Source organism: Teleopsis dalmanni, chromosome 1 (genome assembly GCF_002237135.1).
Source record: "Teleopsis dalmanni isolate 2A chromosome 1, ASM223713v2, whole genome shotgun sequence".
NCBI lineage: Eukaryota > Metazoa > Arthropoda > Insecta > Diptera > Diopsidae > Teleopsis > Teleopsis dalmanni.
In genome coordinates, this window is record NC_051846.1 from 189,228,790 (window position 1) to 189,250,234 (window position 21,445).

A 21,445-nucleotide genomic window follows, 5' to 3' on the forward strand; every position below is an offset into this window, starting at 1 on the left:
TTGTAGCTCGAATTTTGATTATTTTATATAGGTAGTTAATGCATATTTTGTAGCTTTAAAAAGTAAATTAAAAAACAAAAACTTTGTTTTTCATAAATTCACATTTGTTAAAACTTTAGTGATTTAAAAATTATTAAAAACGAAAGAGAACTAATAATTTGTTTAAAAAACAAAAAAATAAAATACATATCCTATTTTTTATATATGTTTATATATTAAGCAAATAACAATAATGAGCTTGAAACAAACGATATAATAAAAATACATAATCAATATTTCGGCATTTTTCTGGTTTTCTAAATCAGCTTCGAAAAGTGGTTTAATATGCAATTAATTGATTCAATTAATATAGTTGCTCATTTAAATTTTGCTTAAATATGTTTCTATCACACACAGATATGTAGTTGTTGTAAGATTATATGGTAAATTATTACAAATTTAATACATTTCCAAAATATGTTTCTACGTGATTTATTCTACAATTTATTTCATTAATTCTTAAGTATACTTGGCTTACATAAACCACATTTAAAATGTACTTTTATGTACTTTAGGTAAAAGTATCTACCAAATGAATATTAAATCGTATTATATTTCAAATCCAATTATTGTAATTGGATCTAAAGGAATTTTAAATTTCTTGAAATATAATATTTAGGTAATTATATTATTTAAAACATTTAAAAAAATAATTAAAATATTTTATTTCTATTTCATTTTTACTATTTAGTAATAGTTTTAGTGTTTATTTTCTTTCATTGAAGTTACACATTAAACATGAATTTTCTTCTTAACTTGTTTTGCTTTAAAGTCTTTCATTCTTTGCTCAAGTTCAGGACGAAAATGACGTATTAAGCCTTGAACTGGCCACGATGCTCCGTCCGCCAATGCGCATATTGTGTGTCCTTCAATTTGTTTGGTGATCTCCCAAATCATATCAATTTCGCTTGGTTCCGCATTTCCTGTGACAAATCGTTGCATTATATTATTGACCCAGTGCAAGCCCTCACGGCAAGGTGTACATTGTCCACAACTTTCATGTTTATAAAAAGCACTCAAGCGTGCTATTGCGCGTATAATATCTGTTTTTTTATCCATAACAATAATAGCAGCTGTTCCCAGTGAACTGCGTACAGCCAATAAACCATCAAAATCAAATATAGCATCCTCGCATTGTTTCCTCGGTACGACAGGTGTAGAAGAGCCTCCTGGTATTATAGCAAGTAAATTATCCCAACCACCACGCACACCACCACCATGACGTTCGACTATTTCTCGCAAGGGCATTGAGAGTTCTTCCTCTACAACGCATGGTGTATTTACATGACCAGAAATACTAAAAAGTTTTGTTCCTGAATTACGTGTACGTCCAAAACTCGCAAACCATGGACCACCACGGCGACAAATTGTCGGTGACACAGCAACAGTTTCAACATTTGTTACAGTCGTGGGGCAGCCAAAAACTCCAATGTCAGCGGGAAATGGCGGCTTTAGGCGTGGTTTGCCTTGTTTACCTTCAATAGATTCAATTAAGGCTGTTTCTTCACCACAAATATAAGCACCAGCACCACGTTGTAAATATATATCAAAATCAAAACCAGACCCACAAGCATTTTTACCAATAAGACCTTCTTTATATGCCTCAGCAATGGCCAGTTGTAGTGTGCAGGCCTCATTATAATATTCTCCACGTATATAGATTATTGCAGTTCCTGCACTCATAGCTCGTCCCGCAATTAGGCAACCTTCAACTAATTTATGTGGATCATGTCGTATAATTTGACGATCCTTACAAGTGCCTGGCTCACCTTCGTCGGCGTTGACTACAACAAATTTTGGTCGACCATCAGAAGGTTTGTTCAGAAATCCCCATTTCATACCTGTTGGAAAACCTGCACCACCACGTCCACGTAAACCAGAAGTTTTTAATTCATTTAATATCCAATTAGGTCCCTTCTCTATCATTTCTTTTGTCTTATACCAATCCCCACGTCTCATTGCGCCTTTAAGACGCCAGTCATGCAGACCATAAAGGTTAGTGAAAATGCGATCAGCATCAGCTAAAGGTCCAAATTTTGTTTTCGTTTGGGGTGGCGGTGTTCCAGGTGGAGGGCCTGCAGGCGGTGTAGGAGGCGGTACTCCAGGTGGTGTTCTAGCTGTAATTGGTGGCGGTGGCCTTCCACCTTGTGGTGGTTTAACTGGTGCAACACTAGCTGGTGGGTTCGGCGGTGCAGCTGCGGTAGCTGGCTTGGGAGGTGCAGCATCTGCTGGTGGCTTAGGCGGTGCAGTTGCAGCTGCAGCTGGTGGTTTTGATGGTTCCGATGGTGTTTTGGTATCTTCAGCACATTTAGTGTCAATTACTTTGGAAACCTGCAAAATATTTGGATTTTTTGCACACCAAACACCTGGACGTTTCTTTTCTGTTGTATTTGCTGGTTCCTTTGATTTTTCATTGCATTTATCGCTGGGCGGTTCTGTTGGTGGCTTTGAATCTTTACTTTCAAGTCGATTTATAATTGAATTACAATTTTTTGATAATTTTAATAACTTCAAGGAAAACAATTTTATGGAAAGCATTATGAATTTTATTATTTTTTAAAAAACAAAAAAAATATATATATAAAGAAAAATATACATTACTTATAGAGCAAAGGTTACTATAGAATTTTTTAATTGTTATATTTATATTATTTTAGTCGAAGATAATGACTTTATTAGGTTTGATAATAAGCGTGCTTTTCCGACAGAGTATACATAAATGCTTATTTAGTGTATAACTTATTTACTTAAATTAGTGGGAGTACATAAATATTATACTATATATATGTGTTCTTCTAACGATTGTTATATGTTATGCAAACATTTATACGGAAGTTAACATTTCTTAAATAGAAAAAAATCTGACATGTGTCCTGTAGAAATATCAGTTTAAGGAAACCATACATGATTATTCCTTTCAGTGTCACAGAGGCATGTGCAGCTTTAGTGGAAAATGATTGGGATTTATTTAATAAACAATTATTGTTATCTCTGGAACAACAAAAGAAAATAACAGTACAATTTAAGCTATGTTTGGTAAGCTATGCCCATGTAAACAAATAACAAAAAATAATTAATATAGGTAGGTGAAGAATACAACAGTGGATTTATTGCAGAGGTAGAAAAACAAAGGTTATTCGTCCTTTAAAAGGTAACCAGGCATAAATACTGAATTGATTTGTTTACCTTTTCTGATTTCGATGTGTATTTTACGAAAGTGATTGAAGTTTTTGTTTTCAATGGCTTAAAGGTTTTCTATGAGGAAGGTTCTGTAGGAGTGATCTGCTCAAAAACGAACTCTTGAAGAATTTTTGATGCTAAATGGTTTCAATCTTACTTTTATAAGATAAGTGTAATGGTCTGACGTGCTTATATAAATGAAATAAACTTTTTAAAATTTAATGTTTAATAAAATAAATTTTGTCTGATATTTTACATTTAATTCAAAAACCACTTTTATCTAATAAAGTGTAAAATTTTATTACTTTTTCATAAAATTGCGACTTGACTCTAAAATAATTATTAATGTTTCCTAATGCCTTTGTGACTACGGTCAACGCACAAAGTAATTTTATAAAATGAAATTCAATTATTTTTCAATTAATTTTATCGTACATGGTATTGAGCAATTACCACAACTATGCTTTATGTCATTAGAACTAAAAATGTAAAATATAAAGAAAGGACATACAAAATAAAAGTAAATTGTAGAAAAATTCTATTAAATAAGTACACATACGGAACAGAATCAAGATATATTCTTCCTTTCAAAAATTTTTAACGTGATTTTCTACATTGAACTCAAAAGCATACATAAAGCAAAATAAAAGACTAAAAATATATGTATGTTTCGATTTACTCGTACATAACATATATATGTATAAAAATTTAATTTGTGCCACATTAGCAGGAAAGTCACTGAACTTAGTAAATCTCAACCCATAAACCCAGTAAAGCTGAGACACCAAACAAAGACAAACAATTTGTAGGTAGCAATGCATAGAAACAATGACTACCCAAAAACGGATACGGAACAGAGTGTGAATGCACCAAAATAATTGGAGTGCACAATTGTTGCAGTTGTAAGAGGAATAAAAAGGGAATACAAAACAGTCGCATTAACAAAAACATTATGAGAAGTGTTGCCAACAAAACACTTTTGTGCCAACAAAGATATGAACGCTGCCAATTCTGGGCAATTAAATCATTCAGGCCATTAAGACTTACTGTGTGAATGACTTCATGCCGACTTAACTCTTTTGTTTTACTGACACATTAACGTTCTAGTATATGCGGATGTACTATGCAAAATGACTATTTTTTATTTACCCATTTTGTGTTTATATCCCGTGTAATCAATTTCGAATAAAGAAATTTGTTTTTATTGGCCACAATATGGACATATTGATGGTTTTAATTTGGTGAATGGCTTGTCTGCAATGCAACCAATTTTGAAATCGATTATTAGAGACAGGAAAAGGAAAATATTATCGAAGTAGGAATAAATAGTTTTATTCGGAAGAACGGAAACATAAAATTGAAAAAGTAGTGTGCTTTGGAATTGTGTAGTAAATTAAAACAAATTTATGAAAGGTTTATATGGCGGGGTTAAGTAGCGTATCAACTTTAGGGAATAATTTTAAAGCTCTGTCTCTGATATATTTTTTCACTGAGTCAATCCTAAGATCTCTATGTATGTCCGTTGATCTAATGTACCATGGAATCTTAAACAGTTTTCTTAAGGCCAGGTTTTGAGCTATCTGTAATTGCTTTAAGGTGGTATTTGAGTCCACTTCTGGACTCTCAGGAAGATATGCTGATTTAAGGTCCGTCATCAACTAAAAGACAAATAAATGATATGATTTTTTAGCCTAGTTAAAGCCTAGTGTGAGGTAGTGATAAACCCCCCAGCCATTATAGAGTAAAAGTGCGTAATAGCACTAACTCAAGAAGAAGAAGAAGAAGAAGAAGAAAGGTTTATATATCTTCTAAGCTAATATTTCTCTAGAACTCTATGTATCACTTTTAAATCAACTTTCAAAAACAGTTTCAAATATAAGAAGTAAATACTTGTTAAGGTTATAAGTGAATAATTATTATTATGTTGAAGCTTGTTGAGTCAGTGCACTTGAGCACTTTTACTCTTTTACTCTCTATTAACTGCGAACTATCTTTAAAACCCATCTATACGCCTTAACTGGATTATTGTTTATCACTTCATCAGATTAAGCAATAATTGACCTCAGATCTGCATACCTCCCCGAGAAGCCTGTAACCATTCTGAGATTCGATAACGCGATGTTGGTAAGTCTGTCAGTTTTCGTGAATAATTTCAGGGCTCTATCCTTTATGTATTTTTTGATCGGATCAACCTTGAGGTCTCTGAGAATGTCATTCGTCCTAATATACCATGGTACCTTGATATATGTAAGAAAACGAATGTTAAGATGAAATTAAGTTGAATAAATGAATTTTCAAACAACAATATTAATAAAATAACCACAAGATTTTTAATATTGATGGAATTTGATATGTTTAAATCAATTATTTGTTTAATTGAGGCGAAAAATGGTAACATTAGTTTAATATATGTAGAGAAACGTTTATGGAGATCCAATACAGTTAAATAAATATAAATAAAAAATTAAAAAATATTAATTAGATTATTTTTAAGGTAGTGATACGTGATATTAATATCTACTTAGAAAAGCTTAACACTCAACTTATCACTTTTAAAAAATTGAATATATGAATAAAACAAGTAACTAAATCTATAATTTATTTCTTCCGAATGACGAAGGGTTCTTTTTTTTGGTTTCTTAACAACTTCAATGTGGGAAGAAAGGAAATGTTTTCATTTCGAAAACACCAAATTTTTGTTATCCCAAAAAAGATCATGGATCGTTAGTTATTAGAAAAAAGATAATACTCGACAGATGTCTTAAACTTCTAAGCGCTCCTTCTAAGCCTTCCTTCTATATATATTATATATTACTTTATATATATATTTATAATATAATATAGGTGTACCTATATAAATTATATTATATTGTATATGAATTATATATGTGTATTATAAACACTTCTTTATTTTACGTAGTAATGTTTTAAAACCTAGAGGGAGTCATACCATTTCCTATGTTTCAAAGTACTAAATTATACTAAACCTTCATATTAAATGCTATAAATATATGAATTTGTTTATTATATATGAATATTTTTATATTTTAAAGATATATAGTACACATTTTCCATTAAATATATTTCATATAAAAATATATATATGTAAGTATGTAAACATAAATTTATATTTATTTAAATTTAATATAATATACTTTATATAAATATTTTACATTAATATTACAATTACATGCTCAATAAATTTTTAAAAATTAATTTAATTAAAAAATTCTCGCACTCTAATATCCTGAAATATAGTACAAAATACAGGATAAAAAAAGAGGATATAATTTTTCTCTTGTCAATTTAATTTAATTGGATTTTTTTAAATAACTTGAAAATAAAATATTATGAATCATTAAAAAGTTATGAGTTTTTTCGATTTACGAACCGCAATAAAAGCTGAAGTATTTACAATAAACATAAAAGAAGTTAAGTGTTTGGCGCCATATATAAAAAATATATAACCATTAGACATAAAAACTAAAACAGAAAAATATATATTTCCTATTTTTTAGAACTCTTATATATTTATTTTGTTCACTATGTTTTTATAATCGGTAAATATTTATTATTATGGCCAATTATCATGTTGGCCGAATCCACATGTTGTGCAGTTTATTTATATAAATTAGGTTACGTATACGACATGTGGTACCTGCAAATAACTGTAAAGTTTTCACATTAACTTAGCATGTTTTTCTTGGTATCTATGTAAAGAAATAGTTAGTTACTTGAAACTCTTCGTCTCATTGCTTTAAGAGCTTTAAATATATAATAGCACTATTCTTATCACTAAACTTTAAGTTTAAAGTGTTAAATACTTTTAATAACTAAAAAAAAAAACTAAATAATTATGTCTTGTAAATTTGCTCCTGAATAATTTGTTTTTAATAAAACTTCAAAATTTTATTAAATTTTTTATCTTCAAGTGAAAAGTAGAAAAATATTTTTAAGGTCAATTCGTAAGCAATGGCAATAAGAGAATGATTTTTTGTGGCTGACCTATTAAAGTAACTTCAGAAATATTTGGAAATATTTTGTGGTTATCACATAGTTGAAGGCAAAACTGAAGGTACTTTCACTTGGATTAAATTCGCTTGGTTGCGTATAGCGATTTTTTTGGCTTTTTAAAAACTACTTTTAGTTCTTTTTAGATTTGTTAAAATTTGTGCATATTTTTTTGTAAAAGGTTTGTTGAAAAAGACTTGAGTTTTTCCATATTAGATAAAGTTAGATAGATAGATTATTTTGATATCAGTTAAGCATATTTTACATTTTTTGTGCAATTCATTTGGGTGATGCATAAATGTTGCATTTTCAAGTATTCTATAGAATGATACTCGTGATTATATTTGAGAGATACGACCATGAACTGAAGTTTATTTCAATAATGATGTGTTATTTATAGAGAAGCTTGGTAATTTGCAGCTTTAATTTTAGGAATGCTTATTTTTTACCCATTATTTTACTTAAAAATATAACGAAAATTTGGAAAGTCCAGTGGCTTAAAGTTTGTTCTGAAATTTAAAGACTTAGACAAAAAACATATGACATATGAAATGAATTTTATGCATTTTCTGAATATGGAATCTTTACAGTATAATGTTTGTATATCAAACATATATTGAAAATCTTAACTTCTTTAGTTATAATAAAATAATAATAAAATAGTATTATTGAGAATATTTTTTATGTTTACTATATGTAAGATACATAAATTTGAATAATATATTATTTCACTTCAACAATTCCAAAACAAAACTGTTAATATTATATTTCTGAACTTTATGATGGTTCATTTGTTGATGACAACACTTATATGCTATGTTTCTGACTTTTTTCTCTAGATATGAAAATTAACACATACGTGTATGATTTTTTGGCAATTTTGCAAAGATGAGATTTTCGACGTATTTATAATGTAATTAATTAAATTGCTCAATAAATAAATAAATAAATTACTAAATATTTTTATTTTAAAATATATATCTAATGTTAGTACATATAGCAGTTATACGCAAATAGACAGCAGTTCAGATTATTCAGTTTAGATCACAACTAAAGAAATGGGATGGGGCTTTTGTTCACTTTTGAGACATATCTATAATATCCTGGCACATCTCCAAAAACAATTAACAAATTCTAACACAAATCTCTCTACAAACCCTCTAAACACAAAACTCAATAGTTTTACAAAAGGTCATTGAGAATGACTGATATTTGGTATATAATATACCAATATACTAATACATTGGTATAATCCAATGCCACAATCTGAAGCACATAATTAATTAGGAGTATCACAGTGTGCTGAAGTTGTGGTTTTAGTCGATGTTGTAAACTGAACGTATTCTAAATCCATGAGAAGATCCAGTTTTGGTATGTTGTTAATATATACAGTGTCACCTCTAGTGGATTTTGAATGTGTGCCGGAACAGATTTTCTATCGAAGCCAGTAAGAATTTCTTTCATATCGTCTCAATTTGTAAGTCAGATGGTCGAGTTAGAGTTCAAAAGCAGAATATTATCTGCTTTAAAAGGGAAATACTCCTTATATGCCATATCATCTTCATTATTTCGGTAAGTAAATAGATGAATGGGATTGTCGACCTTCAAAATTGACAATCGGCACAATTACTTCAAATTAGCTCGTTGTTGTACCACAAGATCTCGGTAAGAACAGTAAATCATTCAGTACTCTTTGATTGATGATCTTAGAAAGTGTCCTGTGGTAACACCAATAATTGTTGATTTCACTTCTTCGCATTAAACAAAAACTTTTTCAATTTTTGATGTCTTATTTTGGCTAAACAAGCTTTGGGTGTGAATATTTTGTAATAGTAGAGCTTAAAGCCTCAGCACTTATACTCTTACCAATTTTATATGAATAGTTTAATCCAAGAACAATTCACTACTGGATTATTAGCAATACTTGTAATAGCTGTAGGATTACCTAAAAATTTAGTTAATTAATAAAATAATAAAATTCAAATATTAATAATAAAATTTATAATAAAATTTTGTTGTCTTAATTCAACACTGTTCACTTTTAATTTATTATGGAAACTGTGTAAGTCTGTCTCCGTTTTGGAATGGTTTGGGTTAAAACTTCAGTACTTACTGTCTTACCAATTATTTATGTATAACTGCATCCAAAAACTATCCAAGAACTGTTGGATTATGAACAATACTTGAAATAGCTTTAGGGTCAGCTAAGAATTTTATTAATTAATAATAAAATTTTGTTGTTGTAATTTAATACTGATTAATATTGTTTTAATATATTTTGAAAACTGTGCAAGTCTGTCTCTATAGTTTCTTAGTTTTAAAATTAGAAATATTTATGCATAATTTAAGATATTTAATAAATTTATATACATTTTCAAAATATCTACAAACTTCTGAATAAAATTTCCTTCCTTTCGTAAAGCAAGTAAATTGTATTTATATTTCGTGTTAAAAATAAATAATTATTTGCATAGCAAAATATAAATAAACTAATTTTCTCAGCTCGAAAAATACCTTAAAATGGTATAAAATTTATTCTTTTGGTAATTGTAACTTAAATTTAAATTTGAAAACTTAAGTTAAATAAATGCAAATTTATTAAAATAGCTGTGAATATATTTTTTATTCATTAATATATATATTTTTTATATATTTTTTTTATTCATTTTAGTTTATATTTAACATAAATAAAGAGAAAATATTTTTAAATAATTTAGAGTACTTTAATATACTTATTTCATTATTAAAAGCTTGTTTCAATCCATTTAGTATTTAAAGAAAACAGTAAAAATTATTTAAATGGAATTTCTTGTAAATAGTGTAGTAATATGTTATTCACATAAGTACATACATTTGTAAAAATACGCATTTTTCTAAGAAAGCAAAAATATGTATGATGTTTTAATTTAATCACATGAATATTTCCTTCCACTTTCCTACTCTTCAAATTCATATTTTCTCATTTTCTTTTAACCTTAAAGGATGAAATGCAGTTTCAAGTTCTTGCCAAGGATAAAATATTTTACTTTTCGTTATGTAAGAAAAATTTTTTAAGTATATTTCTCTTGAAAACTTTTAAATGCACTTCAATTATAAGAACTACTTGAGATGATTTTATTTTACGCTTCTTCAATGTAATAAATTAAAATTGAGATTTTTATGATTTTTAAGAAGTGTTAAAATAAATGCGTTCATAAGCTCAAGTATTTCAGTTTAACTGGAGTGATTTTAAAATCATTCTTTATTTAAGTTAAATACTTAAAATATTACATTTTTACAAAAACTATTTTATTTTTTTGTAATATTTAAGAAGCTTAAAAGCAATTAAAATAATAATTTATAAATGAAATCTAATTATAGTAAAAAAATAATATAATTTTGTAACTTTTAGTTATGAAAATATAATTCTTTTCAACATTTTTAAAATTAATTTCAAATAAAAAGTTCTGGTATACAAAATTGAACTATAATTATCTTAATTTAATTTAATAAAAAATTAGATTTTACTTTGAAAGGCAGCGTCTTACCTTAAGGTTAGCATTTAATGCTTAATATGCATTGCTTTAATTAACCATCGTCATCTGTGATTATACAGTCCATACCTAAGCCTGTTCAAAAACATCCTTCCATTCTTTTCTGTTTTTTGCTTTTCTTTTTCAATTTCTGATGTTTATTTCTTCTAAGTCCTTGATACCCTCATCTTCTGTGGATTTCTACTTCGTTATCCTAAATCTTAAGCAGTACTCACATATCCAATATTCCTATCACATGTTTAATCCATCTTAATCGCTGATTTTTCATAAATTTTTTGATTGTATCACCTTCAGCTAGCCGTTCTAGCTCGTGGTTGTATCTTATGCGTTACATCCCGTTTTCTTTCACTGGGCCAACAATTTTTCAGAGTATTTTCCTTTCAAGCACCCATCTTGCTTGCTTCAGTTTCAGTTAATCTCCGTGTCTCGCAGCCATATGTTACTACTGAGCGAATCCGCTTGAATTAACAACGTTGCTGATATTCATATATTTTTCTTCACATTTAAAAGGCACAACTTTCACATTTAAATAGAGTTACCGAATTGATAAGTGTATATAATAGTTGTAAAAGATGACATCTGTTGCAAGTCGAAGACCCAAGGATTTTGAATTTTTCCTTGCGAACATTAATACATGAACATTAATAATGATAAAAATTAATATATAAGATGGAATACAGTGTAAACCACATAAAAGACCGACAGCCAACACAAAAGTTGTTACAGGTGGTCTACTTTTATTGCACGCCTTTGTAATATGCAGTGGCTTATCAGCACTGATTTAGAAGTATTAAGTTGGAATAAGTTACCAGTTATTCGTTACTAGACCTGATGGATCGTCTTTATATATTTGTTATTAATTTAAGAAGGTGTAACTCCCCTATTTAGAGTAAGTTACCTGGTAAGTCCATAAAGTACCAGTAACAGATGACAGCTGTTAGAAATGAGTTAGAAAAGTGGACGCGAAATCTTAAATTTCTTTCTTGTCAACAATGGATACAAATACATTAGGTAGAGTACAGTTACCTGTATGTGTTTAATAAAAAGTGGCTTGCCTACATCGATTTCATAGTAATAAGTTTTTTAAGTCCGTCTACTAGACCTAAGGCTCGCAACAAATATATGTTGTTGCTCTTTTAAGAAGCTGCAATCCCATCTTTTAAGTAGAGAACTACCAATCTGAACAGACTTTGAAGTAATTGGAAAGGTAGCCCCAGGAATTTTGAATCTTCTCATAACCAATGATGAGCACTTTTACATACGGTAGAGTTCAGTTTCCTCCTCTTTCGCAGAGCCGCACCCCCTTTGCTGTTATGAAGTGGATTAAGTTTTTTCGATTGTTAAGGAGAGGGCTTCATTACAGTAGGGAATACATAATAACACATGTTGGTAATTGCAATACTTTTTCTGCTTCTCAAGATGGCAACCTTAACCATTTTTAAACTACGGCACTCTGGAATAAGCTAACTATTATAGTAACAGTCTTTTATCAGTTTATTTTATCAGTTTATGCTTTATTTCGCTCTTATTTCTTTTCAAGTCATTTTTTTTTTGTATACATCATAGGTATATACATCATATGGTATAGCTATTGTATTAAAAACCAATTTACAAAATATATACTCAAAATTATTTGAAGCAATAAATGTATAACAAACTATTTAAGCTCATGCAACTGAAATACTAAAAATATTTTGCCTCCAATTTTTTATATGCTATCTAATATAAAATGAAATATAATAATAAAAGAAACTGAAATGAAAAATTATTCAAAAAAAATTATAGTACATCACTCTTTTACCAAAATCACCAAGAGATTTCATAAAAGTTGACACAAAAGAAACTGTCAGAATATTCCACATTGTATTACCGATTCAGTAGTTATAACCAAATATATACGATATTCTCTCTACACTCAAATTTCGAAGGATATAAAATAATATTTTGTGCAGGTGTTCATGCAAAATATACTCAAATTTATACATTAAGTGCAAACAGAATTTTCTATTATTAAATATGACAACTACAATAATCACAAGATACACTGCAAATATGAGAAATATGAGAAAGTACACAAAATTGTCAGAATGCCAAACAGCAGATGCAATCCAATAAAATCGTATTATTGTAATCGAAATATACAAGTATTTGTACTGCCACTTGTCTTGTAGTGCCAATTTATTTTTATCACTGTGATTATCACCTGCTACATTATATATGATTTAGTACAAACACGTTAGTGCAGAACAAACAATCTGTAACATACAAAATATAAATTGTTGTTTGCTATCATATTGCAAATAAACAAATTTTATTTATAGGAATAGGAATATTTGTAGGTCCCTATCATCATTAGTGCAAAAATGTAACTAACCCTTGTTTGCCATTGTGATTTCGAGTATTTGTGAATATTTCACCAAACTACTGAGCAAATACTCATTCATACTAACAAAATTTTGTGTTAGTACCAAGTAATAAAAACATTAATAATTGTACTTAAATGTACTTTGATAATATTTGCACTATAAACAGTGCCAAAAATTACAAGCATGGATTTCACTGCAGGACTTCTTCCTTCCTTCCTGACTGCAATGAAGTTGCTTTGAAGTGCTTTGTTTTTGTTGCCAATTGCCTTGTTCGGTATGGAAATATGCGAGAAAATATATTATTTATTTTGCGTACTTGCAGACGCCAAAGGCTTAACTATATTAAACATTAATATTCCTAACGTAACATCACATGACTGTCTACATAATATTTATACATAATTATATAATTCATGTATAAATAACTCCTGACTTTCGTGTCCATTCTTACTCGTATGTGTTAATTAATTACCAAAACACAGGTTTAAGTTCCTAAGGAAACGTTTCATATTTTTTTATTATCTTACCATACTCTTCTATGTTTTTGTGTTAAAGCCTTTAAAATAAGTTAACATTTAACATTAGCTACTATCAATTATCTTATTTAAAGCAATATTTGATCCCTTTGGTATTTTGCTTTCAATTGAGATATTTTATTCATTAACCCAATACATTAAATAAGCTGTCTTGAACGAATTGCTCTTGTTTCCTTCTTGCCTACGGCCGTTTACCTACCCGTCCATTAACGATAAGAAAATAAGCCTTAAGCACAGATGTTTTCACAAATTATACATATTTAATTCCAAAGCACTAAGTACATTTAAATTGAATTTAATTAAATGTTTGCTCGAATTTAAACATGATTAATGCGCTCTGCACTAAACTTTAGATAAATATATTGATTGCGATTTACTGAGCTCAACGAAAACTACTTATAATTTGCACAGGGAAAATGAAAGCATGAAAGTTGATTGTGAAATAGTCATGAAGTTTAAGTAACTATTTAGATTAATTTTCTAATTATATTAATTAAAGTACGCATAAGGAATTTAGTTTAAAATTTAAAATTTGAAATATTTTGTTACTTTTCAATATGAACAAAAAAGAAGAGGCCATTGCAAAAGCATTAATGTTGTCCATATAGATCATTATGTTAAGAATCAAATCAATAGCTATCACTTTTAATCATTACTATTAATATATTTTTTAATGCAAACTGCACTAATAAAAATTCGAAATTAAAAATGTCGTTGTTGTAATAAAGGCGTTTAGGATGTTGAACAGTTTTGAATGTGGGGTATTATAGAGATGTACTTAAATATTTCCAGATATAAATAGATAACTGTCCATCAAACTTGACATGCACAAATCGTATAAATTTTAAATTTCTCACAGTTTTTTGTAAATTAATTAAAGCAAACTACTGCCTAACTGGAGATCATGACTGTCATGACAACCAATACATACTTATAAAAAGTCTAAAAATAAATAGATCACAATTACTGTCCATCGAACTTATCATGTATTAATCGCATACATTATGCAAGTCCCTCACATTTATTTAAAATTAATTAAATCAAACTGCTATCTATCCATAGACTACGACTTCTTTGATGGTCAGGAAATCATACTTATTTAACGTCAATTGGCTATACAAACCGCTTTGGCATTATATTTAATGTGAACTACTCGTAAAACCCACAAATAATTCAAAATTTATAGATTAGAAGCGATAAGGGTTGTAGATAAGAGACGACTTCAGTTTAAACTACGTCTACGTAGATAGGTAATAAAAGTTGGTATTACTTGAAAAGACTTTCGCCAATCAATCTTTGATTATATCAAAAACTGTTGAGAACTGTCCCCATCCTACGATAATTTCAGTTTGGGCTCTTATTACAGAGCGAAAATACTTAAAAGTAACATAGACGAGATAGCAAAGTCAGAATCAACTTTATACAATATCATCTGACATACTGATTCTTGTTTTTGTGATATTTTCACAAAGTTTTGGTTATGGGTTTCTGGTTACATGATCTTCAGACGATTTTAATTTAGGCTCTCAATCAAGATGACATATATATGAATAATTTAGACGGGATATTAAACTTAAAACTAAATCGATATTTTTTCGCTTATTGAAACTTGTTTAAAACATATACAGTCAAAAATTAATTCTACATTTTCGACTGTAATTTTTCAATTGCGACAATACTACTACAATACTACTACTAATAATTATGGTAATAACATTAAATAACATTAAATTAATAACAGAAAATAAAAATGCCAACAAGCAGGCTCGGTACATGTCAATAGATTCTTATTATCTGTTTTAGTATTTAGAAGATACAATCTAGACTTGAACCTACATGTATTAGTGCCGTTATGAAGCTAATTTCATTTGACTACCTAGCTATGCTAAAATGGTATGAAAAGAGTATGCAGACTTGGTACTACTATAATAGAATCTCATTTATCGGTCAGTGTTCTCAGTGAACCAAGATGTAAATGGAGCTATGATCGCTTTGTGCAACAAAAATTGGCAAGTATAATTTAGAATGGCTAATTTTAGGATTGCGGGGTTGTTTAGTTTCTAAGTTTTCATATATAAAGATAAATTTAAAATTGTATATAAATTTTTTAAAAATGACTTGAAATTTATTCAGAAAAACCTTGAACTTAAAAATGAGGTAAGTTAGAGAGTATTATGAGAAGACTTCAATCTATTGCTATCCTTCCGACTAAATTATGATAAAGCTTTCTCTAGTATTGTCAAATATCCTTTATCATCATTAATTAAAATAATAAAAAAATTTTGTTGCTATAATTCACTACTGTTCGAAACCACCCCATTAAATGCAAAAGTTCTTGTTAAGTAAAAATTTAATAAAAAATTTAACAAAAATATTTATAGAAACTTCAAACTTAAAAACAAGCTAGGTGGGAGAGTCTGCTAGTAGCCGTTTTTCTAACTATGTAATTGTTGTAGTGTCTTCCGGATTGAACTTAGTGTTTATAATAATTATGATGACTCTTTTGAAGATAGTCAAGTAGTTAGCTGTGGTTCAAAAATGAAGAAGAAAGCAACCATTTCTCTGCTTTGTCATTGTCCAAGACTCGTTAGAACCCAATTTAGTGTCTTCGTACCTGGGATATCGCATATTAGATATAGGAATTAAACATTATGTACGTTTTAGTAAAATGACAAAGTTGTTTCTCGCTCTAAAGTAGGTCCCCTTAGATCATTTAGAGTGGCCAAAAAATTTCCATACCATGATTGACCTAAACAAATGGCCTTAATGAATTAGTAGCATAATTTTAAAAGACGGTCCGCAACTGGTGTATCCTATCTATATGTGTATAGAAAGATGGTCTTCATAAGTACTGTACAAATATTTATTTGAAATTATTGAAAGAACCTACATCGGACAGCTTCAAAAACCTAAACCGACATCTGATTGCAATAAGTATGCATATTAAAACATATTATGAAGCGCTATAATTTCAATTTAGTTTAATAAATCAAATTATTCACGACCGAAAGGATTTCTTCACAACGTATATTTGTTGTTCGTATTTAATTCCACTGCAATTAACTCGCACTTGATTATGATTGCGTTATATTATTACAAGTGCAACAATACAATTTTCATTATCACTCAAGCAAGCAAATTAACTTCATGTGTTCGTAATGAGCAAAGTTTCACTAATTCATTTTGAACTCATACATTTCTGAAATTTCTTCAAATTAAGCTTTCCTATATGAAAAGTGTCTCTGTGCGTAATAAATTCACAGATATATGATGTATCATGCTTCGTTTAATAAAGTAACAATTGCAGAAGGATTCTCAACTGATGAAGATGCATTGGTGTTTCACAGTTCGATGCATCATTAGCATACCACATATTATACGTATATAAGCTACACTCATTCAAATATAAGGCAATCATTACAATCTTACATTTGTTGGTATAAATTATAGAGTATTTCTAACCTTCTAGTAATAATAACGATTCTAACCTAAATTACTTGTGCGTAAATTGCTACAAGAATAATTGCCTTGTCTAAATGAAAAATGATAACGAAGCGAAAATGGTTTACCTAATGAGCCCACAATCAATTTTACATATAGAATAACAATTTTCAGTTGAAATCTTATTAAATATTAAAATCATTTTAAGTTTTCGCTAGTTTGAAGGACTATTCGGTTAGGAAGTATATGTATGAATTACGAATTGTACATTTAAACTATTTTTAATGAAGATGGTTGCTATGCTATATGTATATATTATACGTTAGTAAGAGTTTGGAGTATGTTGTTAGAAGCTCAGTAGTTTTTTGTTAAGTATACTTAAAGTCTACTTAAAATTATTATGTTGCACATATAAAATAATATGTAAAATAATAAAAACAATAATATAATATAAGTAATTAGCGCATATTTAAAATTTTTTAAGTATTAACTTTTTTTTTCGTAAAAGATGAAACTCTGAACTATCTTTACTTTCAATAAATGTAACTCATATTGAAATAAGTATTTCATTTTTACTTTAAAATTATATATTTTAATAAGCTCAAAATAATTAAAATCCACAAAACTATTTTTAAAATCATCTAGCATCTAGTATATACTTTCGTTACTTTAAGTATATAAACCAGTGGTTCCCAACCGGTGGTCCGCGAGATGGTAAAAATGGTCCGTGAATTAAATTCAACAGATATGAATACACAGCTTGTACACTGAGACCTCAGTTATAAAAAAAGTAAGCACAAAAAATTTTCAAGTAATTATATACCTATTTTATAGTCTACAGGCTCGTAATGTACCTATGTACTTACACAATTCATTATACATTATACCAGAGATGCATAAAGCATATTGAAGTTATTATTCTTAATTATTATTCTTGTGGTTCGTACTAAAAACAAAAATATTATAATACCTAGTCCTTGGACAAAACAAGGTTGAGAATCACTAATCTAAACGGTACTCTAGATAGTGTAAGTATGTAATAAATATCTTAAAAATATAAGTATTTTCTACATAATAAAAACCTGAGCTAACTTGGCGTTATTGAGCTTTTATCTCCTCCATTGACTTAATTAGTGTCTGATAATAATAAACTAACATATTTGAGAAGTTAATAACTATAAAAAATTGAGAAATAACTTTAAATAGTTTGTTTCCTATTTAGTATTATTACATACTTGTTTTCTCTAATTTTATAGTTATTTAAGTATTTTATTACTTGTTTAAATTCATCTCAATTAACTTGGTAATCCTTAAAGTGAAAGCTATTTAAAAAAGATATAAAATAAAATTGTCAATAGCTTATAAATTGGGTCAAATTTTGTACTTAGAAACAATGACTTCGGAGCACATTTGGTTATGTGGAAAAGTACTCGTACTCGTACTAAGTGAATATGGCAAATGTTGAACAAAATTGCGGACATTAGTTCGGAATTAACAAGGCTATAAACTCTGTCCGATAAGTCGCCAGCTCATGTACATAAGTCCTACAATTACTTTTCTGTATTGCTGAACATAGTTGCATCTGCTAGTGACATGGTCAGTAGAGCAGAATGGAACTTGTTTAGAAATTTTGTACGTAATGTATCTTTAATCTGTGAAGTTTTACGTTATTATTTTTGTTGCATTACAATATAAATAGTTTCTAGGAAAATTATAAGAATTTAAATGAAATTACTATTAAAGTATATACACTCGAAAAGTATGTGTAGTGTAGAAAGTTATGAAATTGTGACAATTACAATATGTATTGTATGGAAAATAAGTTCATATGATATAAAAACTTATGCTTTTAAACTTTTTTAGTGTGGTATTTAATTGTATTTCGTTTTAATACAGATGTTTGATATCGAGTATACTGCAAGCAATATTTTAATTAACTAATTAATAATAAAAACATTAGCGAATCCTTGAAATACTTAATTGCATACATTTGTGTTATTTGTTCACCCTTTGATATTATAGAATATTACAAGATATTAAACTCAACTGAATTTACTTTTACTAATTTATCAGTTTTAATAGTAACTACATAATTTTGTTGATTAAAAACAAATAAAGTACTTCTTCCTTATATAATTATTCAACCGCTTTGACTATTTATATCGTTTTATAAAGCATTATTAAATATTTTAATTCAATACCAATAAGAAACTTTTTCAATGAAACTCTAACAAATTATTCTCTAAATATTGAAACAAATTTACAAGCATTTTTCATCTTTTTACCAAAACAAGAGCATAGCTTAAAACGACTTCTTAATTGTTTATTTTATTAGCAAATTAAACATTTGCACTTTCATCAAACTTCCTTAACACTTCAATTCCTCGCAGCTATAAACTCCACTAAATAACTGACAAATGACGAAAAACGTTTTAGTATCTATAAAGATAATGAATAATGCCACTGTTTATGATAGACTTTTCTACTTAAAAAAAAACAACAACTTCAAAATAAACGCATCTAAACAGAATCGAGTAAAACCATTTAAAAGTCAAGCCATAGTAACAGCCGACAACAACAACAACAACACCGGCAGGATACAACAATCCTTAGCGTATAATTATGCAGGAGTGCGTCATAAAAGGTAAAAACTTCAACATTTTACCGAAGCTTTTTCAGTGATAAAAGTATTTAATGACGTTATTAATTTCGACTGTAATTAAAAACTTCCCATTTAAGCCGCAGGCAAAAGTGCTATGAAAATGATGTGAACACTCAGCAGTATCAGCAGTCGTAGTCGACGCCGATGCCTTCAGATGCTGGTCTAATGTGATTATTACGTCTATTGCCTGCGTAATTTAGCAGATTTTATTGGCTAGGCAGTGACTTGTTTTGGTTTATTTTTCTTATATTTAATGGGCAAAAAGCCTACTTTGCATTTTATTTTTATTTTCTGTTTATTTTTTAACTTGCGTGGGTATTTCTATGAATTTTAAGGCACTACAAATTCCGTAAATATATAATAATGATTATTTGTAATTGACATTAAGAACTATAGAGACATACAGACATAGTTAACGAAACAATTCACGAGACAGTTAAGATTAAATGGTGCATTTTAAAAATAAAACTGGATTGGGTATATTATATAGTATAGTATATAGTAAATAGTAATAGTAAATAGTATAGTAAATAGTATTTTATTGCAGCCAATGATTCTACTATTTACAGTTCGTAATAATATTTGTAAGGCTTATAATTATGTAGACTTCCGAAAATTCATACAGTCAGATAACAGAAAAATGCCGATGAAACATTAATTTTTAATTTTATTGTGTATTTACTACTTCAATCCAATGGATTGTATTTCCTTCAATCCCTTCTTATGAACGGAGCAGAGAAGAAGGAAAGAGAACTATATTTAGAAAAACTACCAAGACCATCGCAATTTAAAATGCTTTTAGGAACTAACAACCTAAAACGCTTAAAGAATTGCATACAACTAACAAAAAAGAGCCTAAGGACTATTACGGGTTTATTGACCGATCACTGTAGATTGAATTGTAAGTTAATAAAGTTAGGAAACTAATCCAACTCAGAATGCAGATACTGCAGAGAAGAGAGAGAAACTGCAGACCATATGCTAGGGGAATACCCGGCACTGATACACAAGCAGAAGATACACCTAGGAGGATATTTCATGGAACATAGGCATTCAAGACTAGAAAAGGTAGGCTCTACCTAATTTCATTAAAGAAATTAGACTTGGAGAAACACACTAATGCTACTAAGGGAGCACAATAGATCTTTTAGGTCGCAGTGTACTATCCCTTTTTTTAACAATAATAATAATAATAATAACTGCTGTATTCTTTTATATTAAAAGATTTCGTAAAATGTTTTCTGAATCATTAAAACAAATAAGCATCACAAAATGATGAAGGGTATTAGGCAATATTCGAAACAGCTATATGGTCAACCATAAATTTATTTAATTAAAAATAATGAAAACTTTTTGTTGTTGCAATTCACTACTATTCAACAAAAACCTCTTTATTAAAACAATAATTTATATTAATAATTTGTTTTCTTTCTTCAAAACGTACAATAAAAATCAATTTAATTCAAAGCATTTCTTAATATATACAGTATAAAATTATCTATTGTTACCAAAAAATAGTTAAAGACGCTAATACTCAGACAAATGAACTGGCTTTAAGTATTGTATTTTTATATTTTAGCATCAGTCTTTCAAGAAGAACCAGTAATGTATTGACGAGGCTATTATAAAGCAATCGATTGAAAGCATTAAAGGCATCAGAAAGTCAGGTTTTTCATT

The 21,445-nt window shown here is 28.6% G+C and overlaps 1 protein-coding gene across 1 annotated transcript; it reads right to left on the minus strand.

The window, feature by feature from the left end:
* Positions 1-747: 747 nt before the first annotated feature.
* LOC119670860 (NADH dehydrogenase [ubiquinone] flavoprotein 1, mitochondrial-like) lies at positions 748-2,118 on the minus strand. The gene has a single exon (XM_038081286.1). The coding sequence runs from the start codon at positions 1,996-1,998 to the stop codon at positions 772-774; it is 1,227 nt and encodes a 408-aa protein (XP_037937214.1). The 5' UTR covers positions 1,999-2,118; the 3' UTR covers positions 748-771.
* Positions 2,119-21,445: the final 19,327 nt, after the last annotated feature.